The following is an 18,626-nucleotide window of genomic DNA, read 5'->3' as shown; positions in this document are numbered from 1 at the left end:
TGCTTAACAGTATATATCCTGCTGTTTTCTAGAGCAGAGACAGAGAGAGGACTGTCAAGAAAACACATTATAGAAGGTAAGTGGATGATAAGTCATACATATTATAGAGCAGTAGTTGACCGAACTGGTTTAATTGTGTGCTGAATTGATTTGAGTTACTCTTCTGTAGGTTTAAAGGCATCATTGGAGAGATTGCAGTTAGAATATGTGGATGTAGTGTTTGCAAACAGACCAGACCCCAACACACCCATGGAAGGTACATCTCAATCTCCGTTCATTTGTTCTACTGTAACTCGTCCCATTCTGTTTATGTTCCAGATATAATTGATTCCTCAAATCATGTGTCTTATTGAGGAGAGGTGATTACACTATTAAAAATAACGTTTTTTTTTTTTTATTGGCATCAATGGTTCCATTAAGAATCTTTAACATCCTTGAAACCTTTCCATTCCACAAAACATTATTTTTAAAAACTGTTCACTTAAATGTTGGAAAAATGGTTCTTCTGTGTGAAAACCCCCTTTTTTAACAGTGTAAGCAATTAGATGCTCACTTTTAAAACGCAAGTAAGATAATCTTTTCAATTTGCACTGTTGGCCTTTTGTAAGTCGCCAACCTGAATTAAATCTCAACCAATGATTTCAGGTGAAGGGGTGGCTGCTCTTTAAAAAACAAGACAAATATGTTATTTGATCTTCTTTTATTAGCCTAGATGCCCTTTAGAAAGTTCACACAGTTCAATGGTTGAAACACAAACAGCTCGGGGGTCTGCAGACATCTGCTGTTCTTGTCATTAAAGAGCTCAGCACTTCAGTAGTCAATTTCTCTCTCACTCTCTCTCTCTCTCTCTCTCTCTCACGCTTTTAGACAGATCTCATATAGTCAAGCGAGAGCAGTAAATGACTCTCTAGCTCATAAGACTGATGTTTTGACATCGCTGGTGTTGGTTATTAGGTACCCAGCCCTCAGCTTTGTTTCTTTGAGCCGAGATTCATATTGACCTGTAGTACGAGTTGTTTATTTTGTCTTACATATATTGATTAAAATTCTCCAGGCTCAATCCAGAAGCGATTTATCATTTAAACTCTCCTCCCTTGCATTAATCGAGATTATTTTCTTTTTCTTGTTAATATTTCACACGTTCAACCAAAGTGACACATTCTAATGGCACCGTGACATGATATATTGTGCAGTAAATCTCTGAAAATCTGCCGTCTGATTGGCAGAAACGGTGCGGGCGATGACCCATGTGATAAATCAGGGAATGGCGATGTACTGGGGCACGTCACGCTGGAGTCCAATGGAAATCATGGTGAGTCACAGTCTCCTAACTTTTAGATGCTCCTACCCCTGTAATCAGCATCACCACGACTGCTTTTGCTTCCGAAGAGCCTTTCAAGAACTCTTTAATCGCTTGATGAATCTAAAGATGCTTCTGTTTAAATAGGTACTGTCAGTGAGGTAGTCTAAACTTACATACAGGGCGGATCAGAGACCTGAAACAGCACCGCACCGAGTCAGACAAACAGTTTCACAGTGACATAATGTTAAACGACGGTCTAGTGTTCATGTTCAGTGATGCCTCGTCAGTCAACTCTAGTTATGTTTAATGGTTTTCTGTCCGCTTACCCCATAACTGGTCCTAAGCGTGAATCAGTGTTATTTTAATATCATTTATATACTATAGTTTTTGTTAATTTTTATTTTTATGTTTTCATTTTAAATTAAAAGTTTTTGTAATTTTGTTTTTGACATTTTAATTATTTTTAAAAATGTCTAAGTAGTTATTTCTGTACTATAAAAATATTCCCACAAAAGAGGATGCTAATAGTGATTAGTATGGAAGCTTGTTTCTGCCACTGAATACAAAATAAAAAAGGTATAATTGCGACTTTTTAGTCAGAATTGCGTGATATGAACTCGCAATTGCAAGTTATGAAGTCAGAATTGTGAGTTATAGTCAGAATTGTGAGTTATAAAATCGCAATTGCGAGTTATAAAGTCGGAATTGTGAGTTATAAAGTCGGAATTATGAGATATAAACTTGCAATTCTGAGAAAAAAGTCTTTTATAACTCGCCATTACGAGTTTATATCACAATTCTGAGAGAGAAAAGGTCAGGATTGTGAGGAAAAGAAGTCAGAATTGCGAGATAAAAAGTCACAATTAACTTTTTTATTTTTTATTTAGTGGTGGAAACAAGCTTCCATAGATTAGAACTAAAGAAAAAGGGAGAAAAAAAGTTATAAAGTGCCACTGAAATTAAGATAGAGATGCGAGTGAGGTGTCACTTTAAAAATAGCATTTGCTACTGTATTTTACAGATCAGTGATGTGAATATGATTTGTTTTTTATTCTAGTGATATAGTGATTTTCTTAATTAATTAAATCATTAATGATTCTTCAAATCTTTATTAATTTCCAGTGTAGTCTGATTTGTCAAGTCCAGGCTGTTATAGACTTGAAAATGGTTTATACCACAGATTTAAGGAACTGGCCCATTAATTTGTTTGTGAATCAGATTTGTTTGTGAATGAGATTCAGAGACCTGGCTCATTTGTTTGTGAATCAGACTATAAATACGTGATTTTCTATTTGTTGTCTTTTTATTATTTCTCTAAGGTTTTTTTTTTTTCTCCCCCATCAAATTAATTTTTAGACTAAAAACTTACAATTTATATTTTATAGTTCAGTTTCAATAAATGATCCAGGTGGATTTAGGAGGGAGTTTTGAGTTTTGTCACTCAGACTCATTACAAAAAAAACAAGAAAAATACATTTTTATCTTATGACTCTTTTGAAATTTTTGAATGGCACTGCATTCGTACTTTCAGAACACTAACCTAATCCAGTTGACTCATGTTTTTTAGGAAGCATATTCTGTGGCCCGACAGTTTAACCAGATTCCACCAATCTGCGAACAGTCTGAATATCACATGTTCCAGAGGGAGAAAGTGGAGGTGCAGCTTCCTGAACTCTTCCATAAGATCGGTAAGTGATGCTGCTGTCTGTCAAGCCCAGAGAAACAGCGTACAGACCACTACAAAACTACCGTTTCAATCGGTTTGGACCTGTCTTCTCAGGTGTGGGTGCGATGACATGGTCTCCGCTGGCCTGTGGGATAATCTCAGGGAAATACGACAGCGGGGTGCCGGCATACTCTCGCGCCTCACTGAAGGTACTACATATCCCATGAGTCTCTGTGTCTCCTCCTCTTCCTAGTCCTCTGGAAACATTAGTGACCTCATGTGTGATTTCTTTGTGTTTGGTGTTCTAATGTGGATGTGTTCCATGTCTTCCAGGTGCTATAGTTGGGTGTTTTCCTGTAGATGTGTTTGTTGTTGATGGCATGAATCCACACGCCTGATCTTCAACATATATTTCTTTATGTGAATGAGTTTCTATGGTAACTCTGAGGAGGATTGGCACTTGTTTTTTCCGTGTATCCATCTCTTTCAAGCACACTAAACCACACACACAAGTGCACACTGAAAGCACCCATTTCCCGAGCTGTATGTTGGCGTAGTCGCATGTTTTGGCTCATTGGTGTTTTTGTGACCCATCATCTTCCTCCTGTAGTCTTGTGTCACACTGTTAATCATTCCTGATTTCTTGTTACCTCTGTGTAACGTACATATGGATTGACACTTGACTATAACAGAACCGTGCTGGTGGTCTGAACAGTGATGGGTCCATTTGATTCGGAGACCCATGAGTGCTTAGATCACTAGACCACACTGGTCCTTTTCCACTGTTAATTAATATTTACTAATGATGGACCTGAAGCTGGATTATTTATCCTGGTCTAGCACATGCACAAACATTAGCTTTTTGCTATTCAGTTCAAATTAGTTTGTACTTTAAAGTCAACATGAAGTCAACAAGTATAATGTTTTTTTTTATTTATTTAATATTTACATTTTATTTTATTTCAGCTTTATAACAATTAACAAAAAAAAAAAACATAGTTTTTACATAGTTTTAGTTTTACATAATTTTAGTTTCGTTTTAATACAGTTTTAGTTAACAATAAAAATGCTGGTTATTGTAGATATTCAGCCATTTAACACCATCATTTACTGCTGGTTAAACACTAATCTAATAAAGATACAACAAAAATAGCAAACTGTGATAAGATTGAAAAAAGAATTGCTACCTTTGGGATAAATGGAGATGCTGTTCATTTCAATTATAAATATTCATTCATATGTTTAATATTCATATTAAATCACTGATTTCACTTTGAAATATGCCACATTACCAAATTCAATGAGTTGCAAATGTTTCATGTTGACTTTAAATTTATAGAAATGTGTTTTATATATACATAATCAACTGAATAAGTTGTTAATGTCAACATTTTTAATGCATTATAAACCTCGAAATCATTTATACTACATTTTTATGTTTGTGTGTGTGTATAAGATCTCTTTACCCCCTAAAGTTCTCTGAGCGAGTTCATCTCTGCTCGTTTGAGCTTTTGGGTGGACAGAGTCACGTGTTTAAAAACAGGCCCTCGCCCACACAGGTGTTAGGTGTCCGAGAGCGTGTGTGTTTATGTGTTGTGTGTGTTTGTCAGTGCACCACTGTAGGCGTGGGCCCCTGTTTTTGAGCAGGTGTGCTGTGTTGTTAACAGGGCTACCAGTGGTTGAAGGACAAGATCTTGAGCGAGGAGGGCCGACGCCAGCAGGCGAAGCTGAAAGAGCTGCAGGCAATCGCTGAGCGGCTGGGCTGCACGCTGCCACAGCTAGCCATCGGTACGCCTAACCCAAAGACACACTGCCGCTCTCTCTCTTTCTGTCTGTCTGTCCGTCCGTCCTGTACCTCGCTCATCCTTTCCCCCTCTCATCCTCCCCTTCCTCAGACCACCGGAGCGGAAGCGCCTGTCCGTCTGCGGATGGGTTCATGAACAAATGCGATTAGTTTGTGGCTTTTAGGGAACTGTTAATGGACGATTGTTACTCGCAGCATTGTATTCTTGCTTAAGTGTAGTGGTAAATATGATAGTTTAAAATCGATTTCGCATAGTGTTTTATGATGTCCAGTTTGGTATCTGAGATGGAAAGTGTTGTGTAATGCTTTAAAGAGAGAATGGAGTGTAACGTTTCAAAGAAATATCTGATGTACGATCTAGAACAAAGGCTTTTATAAGGACTGCGACGGTACATCCTCTCAAAGTACAGTCATCTAATCTTGAGAGCTCGTGATCACGGTCTGCTGCTCATCGTAATAGTCCAGTTAAAGGCAAAACCATCAGATTCAACTTCTCAAAATATGTGTGCCGATACTAGGGGTGGGCGGTAGGACCAAAATCTTATCACAGAGCATTTTTATATCACTGCAATGGTATATAACACAATATATTATTTATTTTTGGTGAAAATTCAACAAAAACATCATTAATATATCAAATAACTGGTAAAAAAAAAAAATATTTTGGAACAATCCAGTTAATTTAGTAAATGAAGAAAGTATTTGAGATATTTGCTTGTTTAAAATGTGAAGGACATTTACCAAAATAAAAATAAAATAATACATTTTTATTAAAATAATAATTATTTCTTGTTGTAATAATTATTTTTATTAGTAATTATTTTATTAAAATAAATGATAACAAATATTCCAAAAAAAAAATCTTATTTTATTTTTATTAGTTTTGTTAGTAATTATTTTATCAAAATAATTCTTTAGAACAAATAGTCAAAAAAAAAAGTCTGCCATTAGTGCAAAAACGTGCAAAAACTGCTTTATGTTTTAAAACACAGTAAACAAACCTGTAAAACTTTTATGATGGTTTAAAATGGTTTAAAAAAAGGACATTCTTCCTCGTCTTGACTTGTTTTGGTCACGTCCCACTCTGTAGTTTCACATTACTTGTTTCCACCAATATATCTTATAAATGGTATAGCAAAACACCTCTCTCTCGTCATACGTCTATACCGCCTTCATACCGCCCACCCTGGTCTGATACCCTTCATAACTCGGATCCATAAAGTTTCAGGAAGTCTCTCATCTTTCTGAGCTCAAAGTCGTAAATTGGCAGTGTGTATGTGACACCACACCTTCCGTGATTCATTGACTCCGGGACGCAGGGGAATAAAAATCTTGACAGGACCTCATTCCCCAAAGCAGCGGCCAATAGAATCACGTCCCCTTCCCTCACCTGGCCTTTACTGCAGTCGTACATTACATTTCGTACCTCATTACTGGCTTGCCAGCCCCTCCCAGACTCTGCAGATCCCTCTTCCCCCGCACAAGCGTGTCCGATTGATTCACAGCCGGTATACAGTCATTGCTGCTCATTTAAACGACCGCCAGTGTATTTAAAAATAGTGCTGCAGGTCAGATCTGCTGTGAGGGTTAATGAACTGCACAGGGATGTAAATGGGCAGATGATTTTAAGAAGGGTGACATCATAGTGTGTTATTGACATTGTTGAGACTGCAAATTACGACTAGCTTGTAGCTAAAGTAGCTAAACTACAGTGAATCTTTCCTTTTTGATAAAGTTGTTACATTAAGGTTATATTAAGTTAATACTAAAAGTAGCTAACAACATTGAACATTGCATTATAGATATTTGAAGTGTGTGTGTGTATGTATGTGTGTATATATATATATATATATATATATATATATATATATATATATATATATATATATATATATATATATATAAAAATAAAAACATTTCAAACTGCAGTATTCAAAAAAAATATTTTGTAACAATAAAGTGCAAGTTAAAATGGTTATGAACAGGGGTGCACATAAGTTTTTTAGTCTAGTTCTCATGAGAGCACCTGGAGATTCTGTTTGGTGCTCACACTTCACATAGTGTGACCCATTAAATATAACTATAAAAAATAAAATAACTGATAATAGCATTATTGCACTTTTAGTTTTTTTTAGTTTTTTTTTAAATAAAATAAACAAAGTGTGATTTAAAAAAGTGTGATAATACTATTATATTTTAAATTTAAAAAATGATTATTAAATAAAAATACAATTATTTTATAGTACATTTAAAAAATACAACGCTAATATTTAAAAAAAAAATTATATGAATTTTCAACATTTTTAAACCTAAAATCAGCAAGCTTTTATTTTGGCGGGTTGCCAGGAAGTAAGTATATGCACTGCCAGATTTAGCACTGCTGAGCGATGCGTGTCAGTGAATGTCATAGTTTTGATCTGAAACCAGCAGATTTATTAGCATATGCATTCAGTTCAAATGGAAATATTATACAGTATTACAAGTAACACTTTACATTAAGGTTCATTAGTTAACTACATTAGTTAACATGAACTAATAATAAACTGCACTTATACAGCGTTTATTAATCTTTGTTAATGTTAATTTCAACATTTACTAATACATTATTAAAATCTTGTTAACATTAGTTAATGCACTGTGAACTAACATGAACAAACAATGAACAACTGTATTTTCATTAACTAAAGTTAACGAAGATTAGTAAATACAGTAACAAATGTATTGCTCATGTTTAGTTCATGTTAGTTAATACATTAACTAATGTTTAACTTATGAACCTTATTGTAAAGTGTTACCGTATTACAGTTAGACGATCTAAAACGGTGATTGTGCATTAACAGCTGTCAACCATGTCGGTACACAACTGAGCAGTCTGAACTTATTTACCCAGTGCATTTTTTTTTATTTTGGTTGCGCATGCGCAACACTTATGTGCACCCCTGGTTATGAATTTATGAATCTGCCTTTGAGCAAGTTCATTGAAATTAACCATCTGAATGAATCGATTCGCTGAAATGAATCATATTTCCCAAAGCTAATTTCATTCTAGGAGAGTGTTTGATTTTTGCCTCAGCTCACTTACATATATTGTGACATAAAAACTGCTAATGTAGTGTTTTGTCAGGATACCCCACTAAAAAAACATACTAGAAAAGCTATGTTATTTTAAAAACATTAAAAAGTATATAGTAGAATCACTATGTTCAGTTAATCCCCAACTCTAGTTTATGCAATCCCAGAAATCTTTTGTTACAGTGTCGGCATGATTGAATTCCATTTGCACTACCATTTTTTGTGTGTGTGTGTGTGTGTGTGTGTGTGTGTGTGTGTGTGTGTTCAGACAAAGCAATCTGTTAGGGCTAAAGTGCTAAAATCCATTAAAATCCACTGTAGTCTGATTTACCCAGAACATCAGAGCTGACACAGTGTAGCCTTGAAAAATACGAACACGCTTCCAAATGGCTGTTGTTTTACAGACACAACCACCCGCACACTCACACACACCAGTACAGTAAACGCAATGCCAACACACAGAATGCCAGTGCAACAGATGGCACACGCACTCATACACACACGCAAACAAACTCCCAGGAGGGATTAAAATCCCCAGAGTTTCCTTCCTGTCTATGTGTGGCGGCGGTGTTGCATGGACCGTGTTTAGGGAACGGCAGCGGTCAGCATGGCTCCTCTTCACCTCCTCTGCACTCCTGCAGATATCACTCCTCTTCCTGCGAAAAAAAGATCACACAGCTCTGATTTTGAGCGCTCAGTGTGTCCTGGTGCTGGGAGCCATGGTAACAGAGTGGTCTGGCAACTGCTGTGTGTTTTGTGAGATGCTTCAGTGTGTGTAGGAGTGGGAGAAGTAGCTGCTTTAATTTTGGAAATGGCTTAATTTGTGTATGTGTATATATATATATATATATATATTAATGTTTTGTTTTAAATATAACATTTATCTCATCATGATGGGTAGGTTTTGCTTTAAGGGTGGGGTGTGTGTGTGTCATATGTTCTGTATGATAATATTTATGGTATATGTTCAACATATTTGCTGCTCATCTCCAGCGTGGTGCCTGAGAAATGAAGGCGTGAGCTCTGTGCTCCTCGGAGCCTCCAACACGGACCAGCTCATGGAGAATATAGGAGCAATACAGGTGAGAATGCAAACGAGTGTGTGGCAGGTGTCAATCAAATGCTAAGCTCCGCCTTAAAACAATCCTAGTTTACTGCAACTTGCCATATGCCATATGGACATATTTCCAGGGTTCCAGAAGCAGAAGTCTTGACAGGACAGAAGTTTTCTGTGATTTAATGCCTAAGTAATAATACACAAAGTGTAGCGATATAAATGTACATTTTTACAAATGAAAATATCTTTGCTAGATTTATGATGTTAATGACTGGAAGTGCGTCATCACAGTCTGTGAACAGGCGGTCCATAGAGTGCTGCAGTGATGACCCAATAGAATTTTTCCATTGGCTTTTGGATTATTGCAGAAAATAAGCTCTGTGACCAACAAAAGTTTATGATTCTTACGTGTTTTGTTCATCATAATAATCACAAATGGACTTAGCTTTTATGAATTTTGAAGCCTAAATACAATAGCCTACAAAATGTAGGCTATAAACGAACTATACCATGGTCACATGGTCATGTTAATCTTTTGTGCAAATCCAGCGTTGAATTGACCCTCGTTTGTGAAGCAGTCCAGCGTAAAATGACGGCATGTCAACAACACTCTACTACAACAACACTTCCTCTTCTCTAAAGCAGCCCAACATGTCCTCACCCCCTTTGTTGTGTGTTCCCGGGGGCGGGGTTTATGTAAATGTTGGGGTTTGTGATGTCACCAACCCGGGAAGAAGCTTGTTGTAGTCAAGCGGCAACCTCCCTCAGTTTCTAATGAAGCCAAAACGGAAGTGAATTAAACTGCAATTTATCGACTGGCCGCTAGGGACAGGCTCCAAAAGAGAGCAGAATCTCATTGAGCCCCATGTTAAAATGGCAAACTTTACAGCAGAAAAAAACATGTTTGCAGCTTGGTACAAATTGTAGTTTTGGTCTACACTGCTAATTTTGCCCTTCATGACAACTCTGAGGAGGGTGAATTTTTTTATAACTCCGTTTAAATTATATTAAGCCTTAAAGTTCTGCATAATTAAGGGCGTGGTCACTTGAGTGACAGGTAGATTGCCGCTGCTATCTGTGAGCCGTCACTTACCTCAGCTAATTCCAGCCGCTGAATTTGCCATCTCTGCCGTATTTGTGCTTTTTTCTGGATTATTTTATACAATTATAAAATAATATGGCTTGCTGCGTTAATCGTCGAGACTGGAGACAGATTTGCGTCTGTGTAGATGTGCTCGCATGCGGAAGATAAACAGAACACACGTTGTTGGATCATGGCCCTGGCTAAAAGTTTTGTTTGTGACATTTACTACAATGACAATGGCGGGAGAATATTAAACTCCGACAGCACTGCTTGGATATAACTAAAACTGCTGCACTATTTAGAAAAATTATATTTTGGACGTGGGCTCATTTGTTTGTGAGATATACACGATCATATACAGTTTTACAACATAAATGCTGTTCAGGTTGCATCATTTCTTGAAGAACAATGATGGAGAGCAGATCATTCAGAAGAAATGTGATGCAAACAATGGATAATATATCAATATTTCTTGGATTTAACGCTTTTGTGGACAAAAAGTACTGTTTTTTTGTTTTGCAATGGACACTCATGGAAATTTTACCCAATTAAGTGCCACGGATTGGATTCATCTCACGATCGCTATTTCATTATAAAGGTATGGAGTCCCATTTGATTTTGCGTGTTGTTATTTGCACACCCGACACAAATTAATTACTGGTGTTGGAGCATCAATACCGTAAAAAAGACACCGTAGATTGACAGTAAATCTCTAATTTCTAATGATATAACGTGTTATCTTTATTAATATTTTAGATAGATAGATAGATAGATCCTTTGCCTGCTAACATGATCGCGTTGAGCTAGGTGGGTGCGGTTTCAGTAACCAGTCACCTTGGTTCCAGCCACGTCCCGCCTCTTTGCCCATTTTTAGTTATCCGGGAGTGACGTGCGGTGACGCGCTGCTAAGATGGCCGCGGCCTCATTTGCGCTTCAAAAATGCTATTCAGAAATCTACGGGTGACGTCACGGACACTACGTCCATATTTTTTTTACAGTCTATGGTTGTAGTCCCTACAAGCCAATTGTTGTAGCGATTTCTGTTAAAGAAAATATCTCCCTTTGCATCAAACTTTGAGCATCGTAACTTTGCAGATGTTTATGCTCAAACAGCAACATTACACACTAACTAAAGTTAAAAAAAAAAAAAAAAAGAAAAAAAAGTGAAATCATAATCAACCACCCCTTTAATGTCCCGAAAACAAGTGTCTAAATGGGACTACAGAGGTTAGCAACCGCCTTTTTCAAGACAAGTAAAAGTTTTTAAAAAATCACAAGAGGGTATTACTAATGTATTTTGTCGTAGAATATAACTTGAAAATATCTTGATTTTTGTGTTAACCACTGACCTTATTCCAGGCATTTAACCTAAAACCCACTGACTTCAGGATGATGTAGCCCAAACTGTTAAAATGCTAACTCGTTTCTGGGTTTTGGCCTACAAAAATGCATTATCCCTGCAGCACTCCGTTAGATATTTTTTAGTTCTTTTCAAACTGTAAGTGAATTCAAGACTTGTGTGTTTAAATAAAATTTGTATTCATAAAACATTGGAAAAGCACTTAAAGTGACACAAGGTACCTATATTTTGATCATTCTTGCACAAATGTTTCAGTTAATGGCTGTCAAATGAGGCTTTTCTCTTTTCATTTGGTTGTGAGAATCATTGCTCAAACTCTCTGCCATTTTAATCATATTACTGTGCAATTTAACAATATAACAGCATGCTTTCCAATCTCATAATAATCCATTCGATTTTAATCACTTTATGAGCCCATTTTTCATGCTGTTCACAGAAATCTCCAGTTCATTCCTATGGGATGTTCTGTAAAACTCATCCGAGCGAGCGACAGTAATCTAGGTGGGCGGAGCTTAGCAAAGGCTGAGTTGCTGGTTGTGAAATGTTATATCTGTAAGCTCAAATAATCAGAGTTCTCACATTCATGGAAATATTGAATATAGATTTGAAAGAAGGTATTAGTGAATGCAAATGTAAAATATTTTTCAGCTCAAAATTGGTCTTTTTGAGTTCAATCTCAATAAAATGATTTTTAAAAATCTGGCATTCATGAACAGCAAGAAAGTCTTGCAAAGTCATTGATCAAAATGTCTGGTAACCCTGATTAGAAGTCATTCACCATTTTTTAGACATTTTTTTAATGCAAACAATTCTAAATAAAAGTATTTTATTGTTACAAATACAAGGTGAAGCTTAAGGTAAAGATGATTTGGTTTCATGATGACTGTTGATTGATAGAGAGAGAGAGATAAATATATATAAAATACTTACTCCCCCTAGTGGCAAAGGGTTAATAATGTTTTGACCTCACTCTTTATATGTACATGGAAACCAGACTCAGTTTGCAGCTCTTTTTGCAGGTTCTTCCAAAGTTATCCTCCTCCATCGTGCACGAGGTGGACAGTATCCTGGGAAACAAACCCTACAGTAAAAAGGACTACCGCTCCTAGTGTGGAACCGGACGGGACCGGATGCTTCGCACCCACCTTTGCCTGATCCTCCGTTAGCTTCAGCTTTTACTGAATGAGTACCGGCCGCATGAGACGGGCAAGCACCCATAAACCCTGGAGAGCAAGACTTTTAGAACAAAGGGCAAGAAACACGTGAATAACACACAAAACAAACAAAAAAAGACACATTCACTGACAGAGGGGTTGAAATGCAGGATAGAGAGCGATGCATTGAAAAGATGTGCTTACGGATTTATCCGTGTTACTCTACAAACAAGGTACTTTAAAATGAGATCATTAGGGTAATTAAGAACAAAATTAAAAAAAAAAATATATGCTTAAAACATTTAAAAAATAACATGCTTGCTTGGTTGCTGGAAATATTAAATTTTTTCTGTTTATTTTTTTTTATATTGAATGCATAATAACAAAAATGGAGCTCAAGCTGAAATAGGTAATCAGTTGCACATGATCCATAGCCACTCATGTGATCCATTTGGGTTTGCGCACGTCGTTCACATCATCGAGGTGTCTCGGCCCAGAACTCTTCACTGTGTCGTCTGCGTTACGTATGCACACGCCCCCCTTCGCAGGCAAACCAATGAGCACTTTAAGGGAACATCAGAGGGAGTGGCTTTGTGAAAACTGATTTAAACGCAGCTCCTCTCTAGTGTGGAATGGGGCAAAAATCAATTGCTTTTCCTTATTCTGCACAGGGCATTGCGTCGTCTCGGTGTCCGCTCTTCTCTGTTTAGCCTCAAAGCACGGCCCTGGCTTCTCATGTGTCATTTCTTTGCTAACAGTTCTGCAAGAGACCTTCTGATATCTGATCACTCCATCAGATGTTGTGCTTTTGGAGGGCAGCTGTCTGTGTGGTTGTTGAAGAATACTGGAAACTGACGGCGATGAGCCTCGGAGGTCTTCCTTCCACAGTAACCTGCTCCAGCACACACCTTTAGTGTACTGATATTACAGTTACTCTCACTGATTTATTAGATTTTAAGTGTAGATTGAATGATCTGAAGGATAAGCATGCTTTGAAAATATTTAACGCGATTACTGCAGAGTTTTCTGTCTGAAGAGTGAATGTTAGGAAACATGTCAAGAATATGTTTTGGTCAGATTTCACCTCAGAATCAATATCAATATACAATATAAGATATATGAAATTATATTACTTATTTTAGAACCATTACATTTATATTTTTTGCATTGTGACAATTTTTATGATAATTAGACAATTTCCCTGCAAATTGTCGTTAATTTGATGTGAAAAAAAGTACTGTAATGGGAAAAAAAAAAAAAAAAATATATATATATATATATATATATATACACACACACACACACACATACGTATTTCATGTAAAGTGTTTAAGTTTAATTGTAAGTGTGGGTAGTGTTTGTTGTACCGATTTTAATGTAAAAATTTAGTAATAAGTATTTTAATAAGAATATATAAAAAGTGTATATGTTTATATAACATATATGTATACGATATTTTTTATATATATATATATATATATATATATATATACACACACACACACATATACACACGATAAGTGCTGTCAGACGATTAATCATGAATGATCGCATCCAAAATAAGTTTTTGTTTACATAATGTGTGTACTATGCATATTTATGTATATATAAATACACACACATGCATGTATATATTTAACAAAAATTTATTACATTTATATATAAAATATTTATATATAATATAAATTATATATAAATATATAAGTATACATGTAAATATTTCTTATTACATGTATGTGTGTGTATTTATATATACATAATGAATATACACAGTACACGCGCATATATTATCTAAACAAACTTTTTAATCACGATTAATCATTTGACAGCACTTTATATATATATATATATATATAAAATATAGTATTATAGTACAATTTGAGAAGGAAATGTACTTAATTGTCATGTAAATAATGTCACAAAATAATGCAAAGTCCTAAAAATATAATACAAAACATAATTGGTTTTACGGTGAAATATCTGGAAATTTCTTCATGACGTTCACCCTGTAAGGCAAATTCATTAATGATTAAAACAAGTAGAAACATGGGGTGGTTACAAACCTAATGGTTATAAACAATGGACTGTTAACACAAAAGTTGCAGGTTCAATCCTAAACTAATGAAAACAGTTCTGCTTTACCACCCCTGCGATTGAACGTCTAGACGTAAGAACAAAAACAAAAGCAATTTCATCATATTCTCTGCAGTTTAGCTGGGGCAGTCGTAACTCCAGCGGCCTTACAGCTACGGTCACCTGTGGCCTTCCACAGCACAGCACGGTGATTTGGCAGATGTTCCTAGCCAATAGAAAAGCGGACTGTTTAAATGGCATTATCTCACCTGCCCAATAGGAGCAAAGACCTGTTTGCGTCGGCAGCTCAGGGACTGCAGTAGAATGTCTGTGTTTGCGTGTGTGAGTGTGTGTCTGTGAGCTACATCGTCTAACATCGTTAGGAAACTGTTTCTTCATCTCATTTCTGGACACTGGGCATTTCTTGTATGTACCGGTGATGATACATGTGGCTGAAGCCAAAGATTTATCCCACATCCCGTCAGTAACGTGACTCCCGTGTCCTCTTTCCGACGGAGAGACGATCGGTCATTTAGCAGCATGTATCTGGTCTTTCTTCACTTTATATTCACTCTGGTGATGCTCTTAGCAGGCCTCTATAAATATAAGTACATATATACATACTTAGTGCAAGTATACATAGTGCACCCAGTATGAATGATAAGCAGTCTTTAGGTCTTTTTTAAATGGAGGTTGGTCACCAAACATTGATCAATAAGATATTACTGAATTCGGCGTGCAGCGTTTAATCAAACTGTCCCTGATCAAGCACAAGGGAAATGCATGAGCTTAATTTGGAAAGCATGCTGAATCCCCGGATCGATGCGCTTACTGCTGTTTTAGTGCACATCTGGCTAGTGCTACTTTCCTATCCCATTTGCGCAGATAATATTGGCAAGACGGATCATTTTTTGTACAATTCTCAAAAAGATGAGCTTGCTGTTCTTCATGGTAGTGATTAAAAATACTTTAAAGATCAGAATCAAATTTAAAAAATAAACCTTGGGAGTTGTGTGCTTATGGGAATTAAATGTGTCTCCGTGTATCAGATCCATTCAAGCTAGATTCATGACTTAGATCAGCTTTAAAAACAGTTGAATGTTGAAGTTGGTGTCCGTCCATCTCATCTGTGCGTTTGTGTCTCTGAACTGAGCGCTTGAAGCCACGAACATTTACTGTGTGATAATAAGGGTGCAGTTATTCCTAATAGTCTCTAAAAGATTTGCACTTTATTCGTTAGGCACTTGTTTAATTGGAGATGATTTACATTTATAGTGGTAATGTCTTTTTCCCCATTTTTAAGGAATGTTTCAGGTTCAGAAGATGTTCAGCTGATGCATGATGCATGTCAGTTATCACAGATGATCATTTCAAACAAACCAATATCTCATTTACAGTACTGTGCTTAAAATGGAAATCAGAAATGTGCAGATATTAATAGTTTGTTCAAGCAGATTGACGTGTGGTTGGACATGTGTTGATAAACATCATTTCATTTTTCTGGTTTCCTGGTGCATAATTGTGTGAAATTTACAGGGTTTACTTTTTTTTGCATTGCAATAATGAGAATTTGGGAAGAAAATGTGCCACACAATTAAGCATCCTAAAAATATAATTGATTTTAGGGTCAAATATTATATGGAATTTTTTCCCCAGTCAGATTCATCCAGTAGATGAATATCCTTTTCACAAGATATAAGTCTCTGGTGTCCCCAGAATGTGTCTGTGAAGTCTTAAAATACCCCACAGATCATTTATTATAGCTTGTCAAATTTGCCACTATTAGGGTGTGAGTAAAAACACGCCGTTTTTGTGTGTGTCCCTTTAAATGCAAATGAGCTGCTGCTCCCGGCCCCCTTTCCAGAAGAGGGTGGAGCTTTAACAGCTCGTGCTTCGTTTACTCAACAACAACAAAGCTGGAGAATCTCACGCAGCCAAAATGAGGATTGTCAGTAACGGTGTTCAGCCTTACATTGTTCAAACTGGAGTCGGACACTGATGGAGAGACTCAGGAAGAAGTTACAACTTTTAGAATGAAACTGGACGATTCTGAATGGTTAGTAGATAAATTTATGTAGTTGCTGTGGAGTTGATTCAGCTCATCGACCAGCATGTGCTGTCATGTTAATCTTTTGTGTAAATCCAGTGTTGAATTGACCCTCGTTTGTGAAGCAGTCCGGCGTAAAATGACAGCATGGCAACAACACTCTACTACAACAACTCTTCCTCTTCTCTAAAGCAGCCCAACATGGCCTCACCCCCTTTGTTGTGTGTTATTGGGGGCGGGGTTTATGTAAATTTTGGGGTTTGTGATGTCACTAACCTGGGAAGAAGCTTGTTGTAGTCCCTACCAGCCGTTTGTTGTAGTCCTTAAAGCGATTTCTGTAAAAGAAAATATCTCCCTTTGCATTGAACTTTGAGCGTCGTAACTCTGCAGATGTTGTTTATGCTCAAACAGCAACATTACACACTGACTAAAGTTAAAAAAGTGAAATCATAATCAACCGCCCCTTTAAGTAAGCATGTTTATTTATTTTTATCACACTAGTATCTTGCTCAGTCATTACGGTTACACTTCATAAACAGTATTTTAATGTTGTCTTGCCTCGTAGACTTTCATTGCCAGCTCATTAGAGTCAACACCATTTTTCCAAACTGAGTAACAAGTGAAAAAATATATATATATATATTTTTTTTTTTTGGTAATGTCTTCAGTCGCATTGAACCTGAAACATTCCTTTATATTTCTCTGTGTATTGTCACCAAAATATTAGTACACTGAAATATCATCAAAATTGAAATGCATCACTTCAAGTGTGCGTGAGAAAACTGAGCAGTAGATTTGTGAATAAAGGCAGTTGGTTGTTAGTTTAGTTGTTGATGTGTTCTCATTAAAATGATTCATCACTGTGTTTTAGATAGTAGAGCTGGTGTAACGGAGGCCAGAATCACAGTGGCTTTGAATGGACTCATCATGTTTTGTTTTGTGAGACTGAAGACTCGTGTTTCTGTTGGTCAGTGTTGTATCATGTCAGCCTGTTTCTGCTCTAATGTGAGCAGTGTTGTCTGTTGACTGACTTTAAAGGCACTTATGTTGTTTGCCGTCTGATAGCATCTGGTGATTTCATCAAGAAGGCGTAAATATCATTGACAGAATTGTTTCCATGCCTCCAAGTAGTGGCAGAATTTTTATTAGCGACATTTCAAGTTGTTTAAGAGTGGAACGGTTGGAAAAGCAGGAAAAATGTAATTGAGCGTCGTCCTGTAATTGAGCGTCGTCCAGCCATATAGATGAACCCACATTTACAGGTCAGAGGTGATGGATATGTGTGTAGAAGTATTATTTTCAAATACCATACTTTAGTTCCCAAGGAAATTATTTTTCATGTTTCAATATTTTGCAACGATAAAGACAAAAATATGATTTTATTTTTTTACCATTCTTTGTTGCCCTTCGGTGGTACTGACCTGAATATGAAGACGACGGCGATAATGATGATGACGACAAAGAATACAAAGAGCAATTATTTGCACTGAATATGCATTTTGGAGAATTCTGTGAAATGTATACAATGGCAAGCTACATTTCCACGCTTTGTGGAGAAAATACTGTATGTCAAGTCAGATATCTGTATATAGTTTGACCTTTGTACATATATATACATAAGAGTATTCATGGTCCTGATCACTCCAGCCTTTGGTTCTTTGATTTTCATCGAAAGGCATTTGCTGACTGCATTGTGCTTGAATCTGAATTTAGACATGTACAGCGCCAGTATCTATGAAATGACAACTATAAAATGATGACGATAAAAAACAGCCTGTTTGTGTGTTTGTTTTCTTGGTGTGGAAGGATTATATTAATGGAGAATTCTGTTAAATGTGAAATTATTACTGCCGAAAGTTAACGGGGGCCAGAGTCACGAAAAAACTGAAGTAAAAAAGTTCTTAACTCTTCCCCTGCCATTGACGGAAATTTCCGGTGTCATGAGAAATCGAGTCCCCCCAGGAATCAGGTCTCTTTTAGGAGCCAGGCAGTAATGCCTGATCAAA

General features: G+C 36.6%; 1 protein-coding gene across 6 annotated transcripts in view; it reads left to right on the top strand.

Moving 5' to 3' along the window:
• kcnab2a (potassium voltage-gated channel subfamily A regulatory beta subunit 2a) overlaps positions 1–18,392 on the top strand; it is a 118,418-nt gene extending 100,026 nt beyond the window's left edge. For all 6 annotated transcript variants that reach the window (XM_051912831.1, XM_051912828.1, XM_051912829.1 and 3 more), the window contains 8 exons: positions 33–76; positions 170–256; positions 1,227–1,312; positions 2,871–2,991; positions 3,084–3,178; positions 4,637–4,757; positions 8,839–8,927; positions 12,366–18,392. In XM_051912831.1, coding sequence (XP_051768791.1) covers positions 33–76; positions 170–256; positions 1,227–1,312; positions 2,871–2,991; positions 3,084–3,178; positions 4,637–4,757; positions 8,839–8,927; positions 12,366–12,455 — 733 coding nt within the window. In that variant the 3' untranslated portion in view covers positions 12,456–18,392. The remainder of the gene's footprint in view (positions 1–32; positions 77–169; positions 257–1,226; positions 1,313–2,870; positions 2,992–3,083; positions 3,179–4,636; positions 4,758–8,838; positions 8,928–12,365) is intronic.
• The last annotated feature ends 234 nt before the right edge of the window (positions 18,393–18,626 follow it).

The sequence above is a fragment of the Ctenopharyngodon idella genome, chromosome 11 (assembly GCF_019924925.1).
Source record: "Ctenopharyngodon idella isolate HZGC_01 chromosome 11, HZGC01, whole genome shotgun sequence".
NCBI classification, from domain to species: Eukaryota; Metazoa; Chordata; class Actinopteri; order Cypriniformes; family Xenocyprididae; genus Ctenopharyngodon; species Ctenopharyngodon idella.
This window is presented reverse-complemented; position numbering and strand designations above follow the sequence as displayed.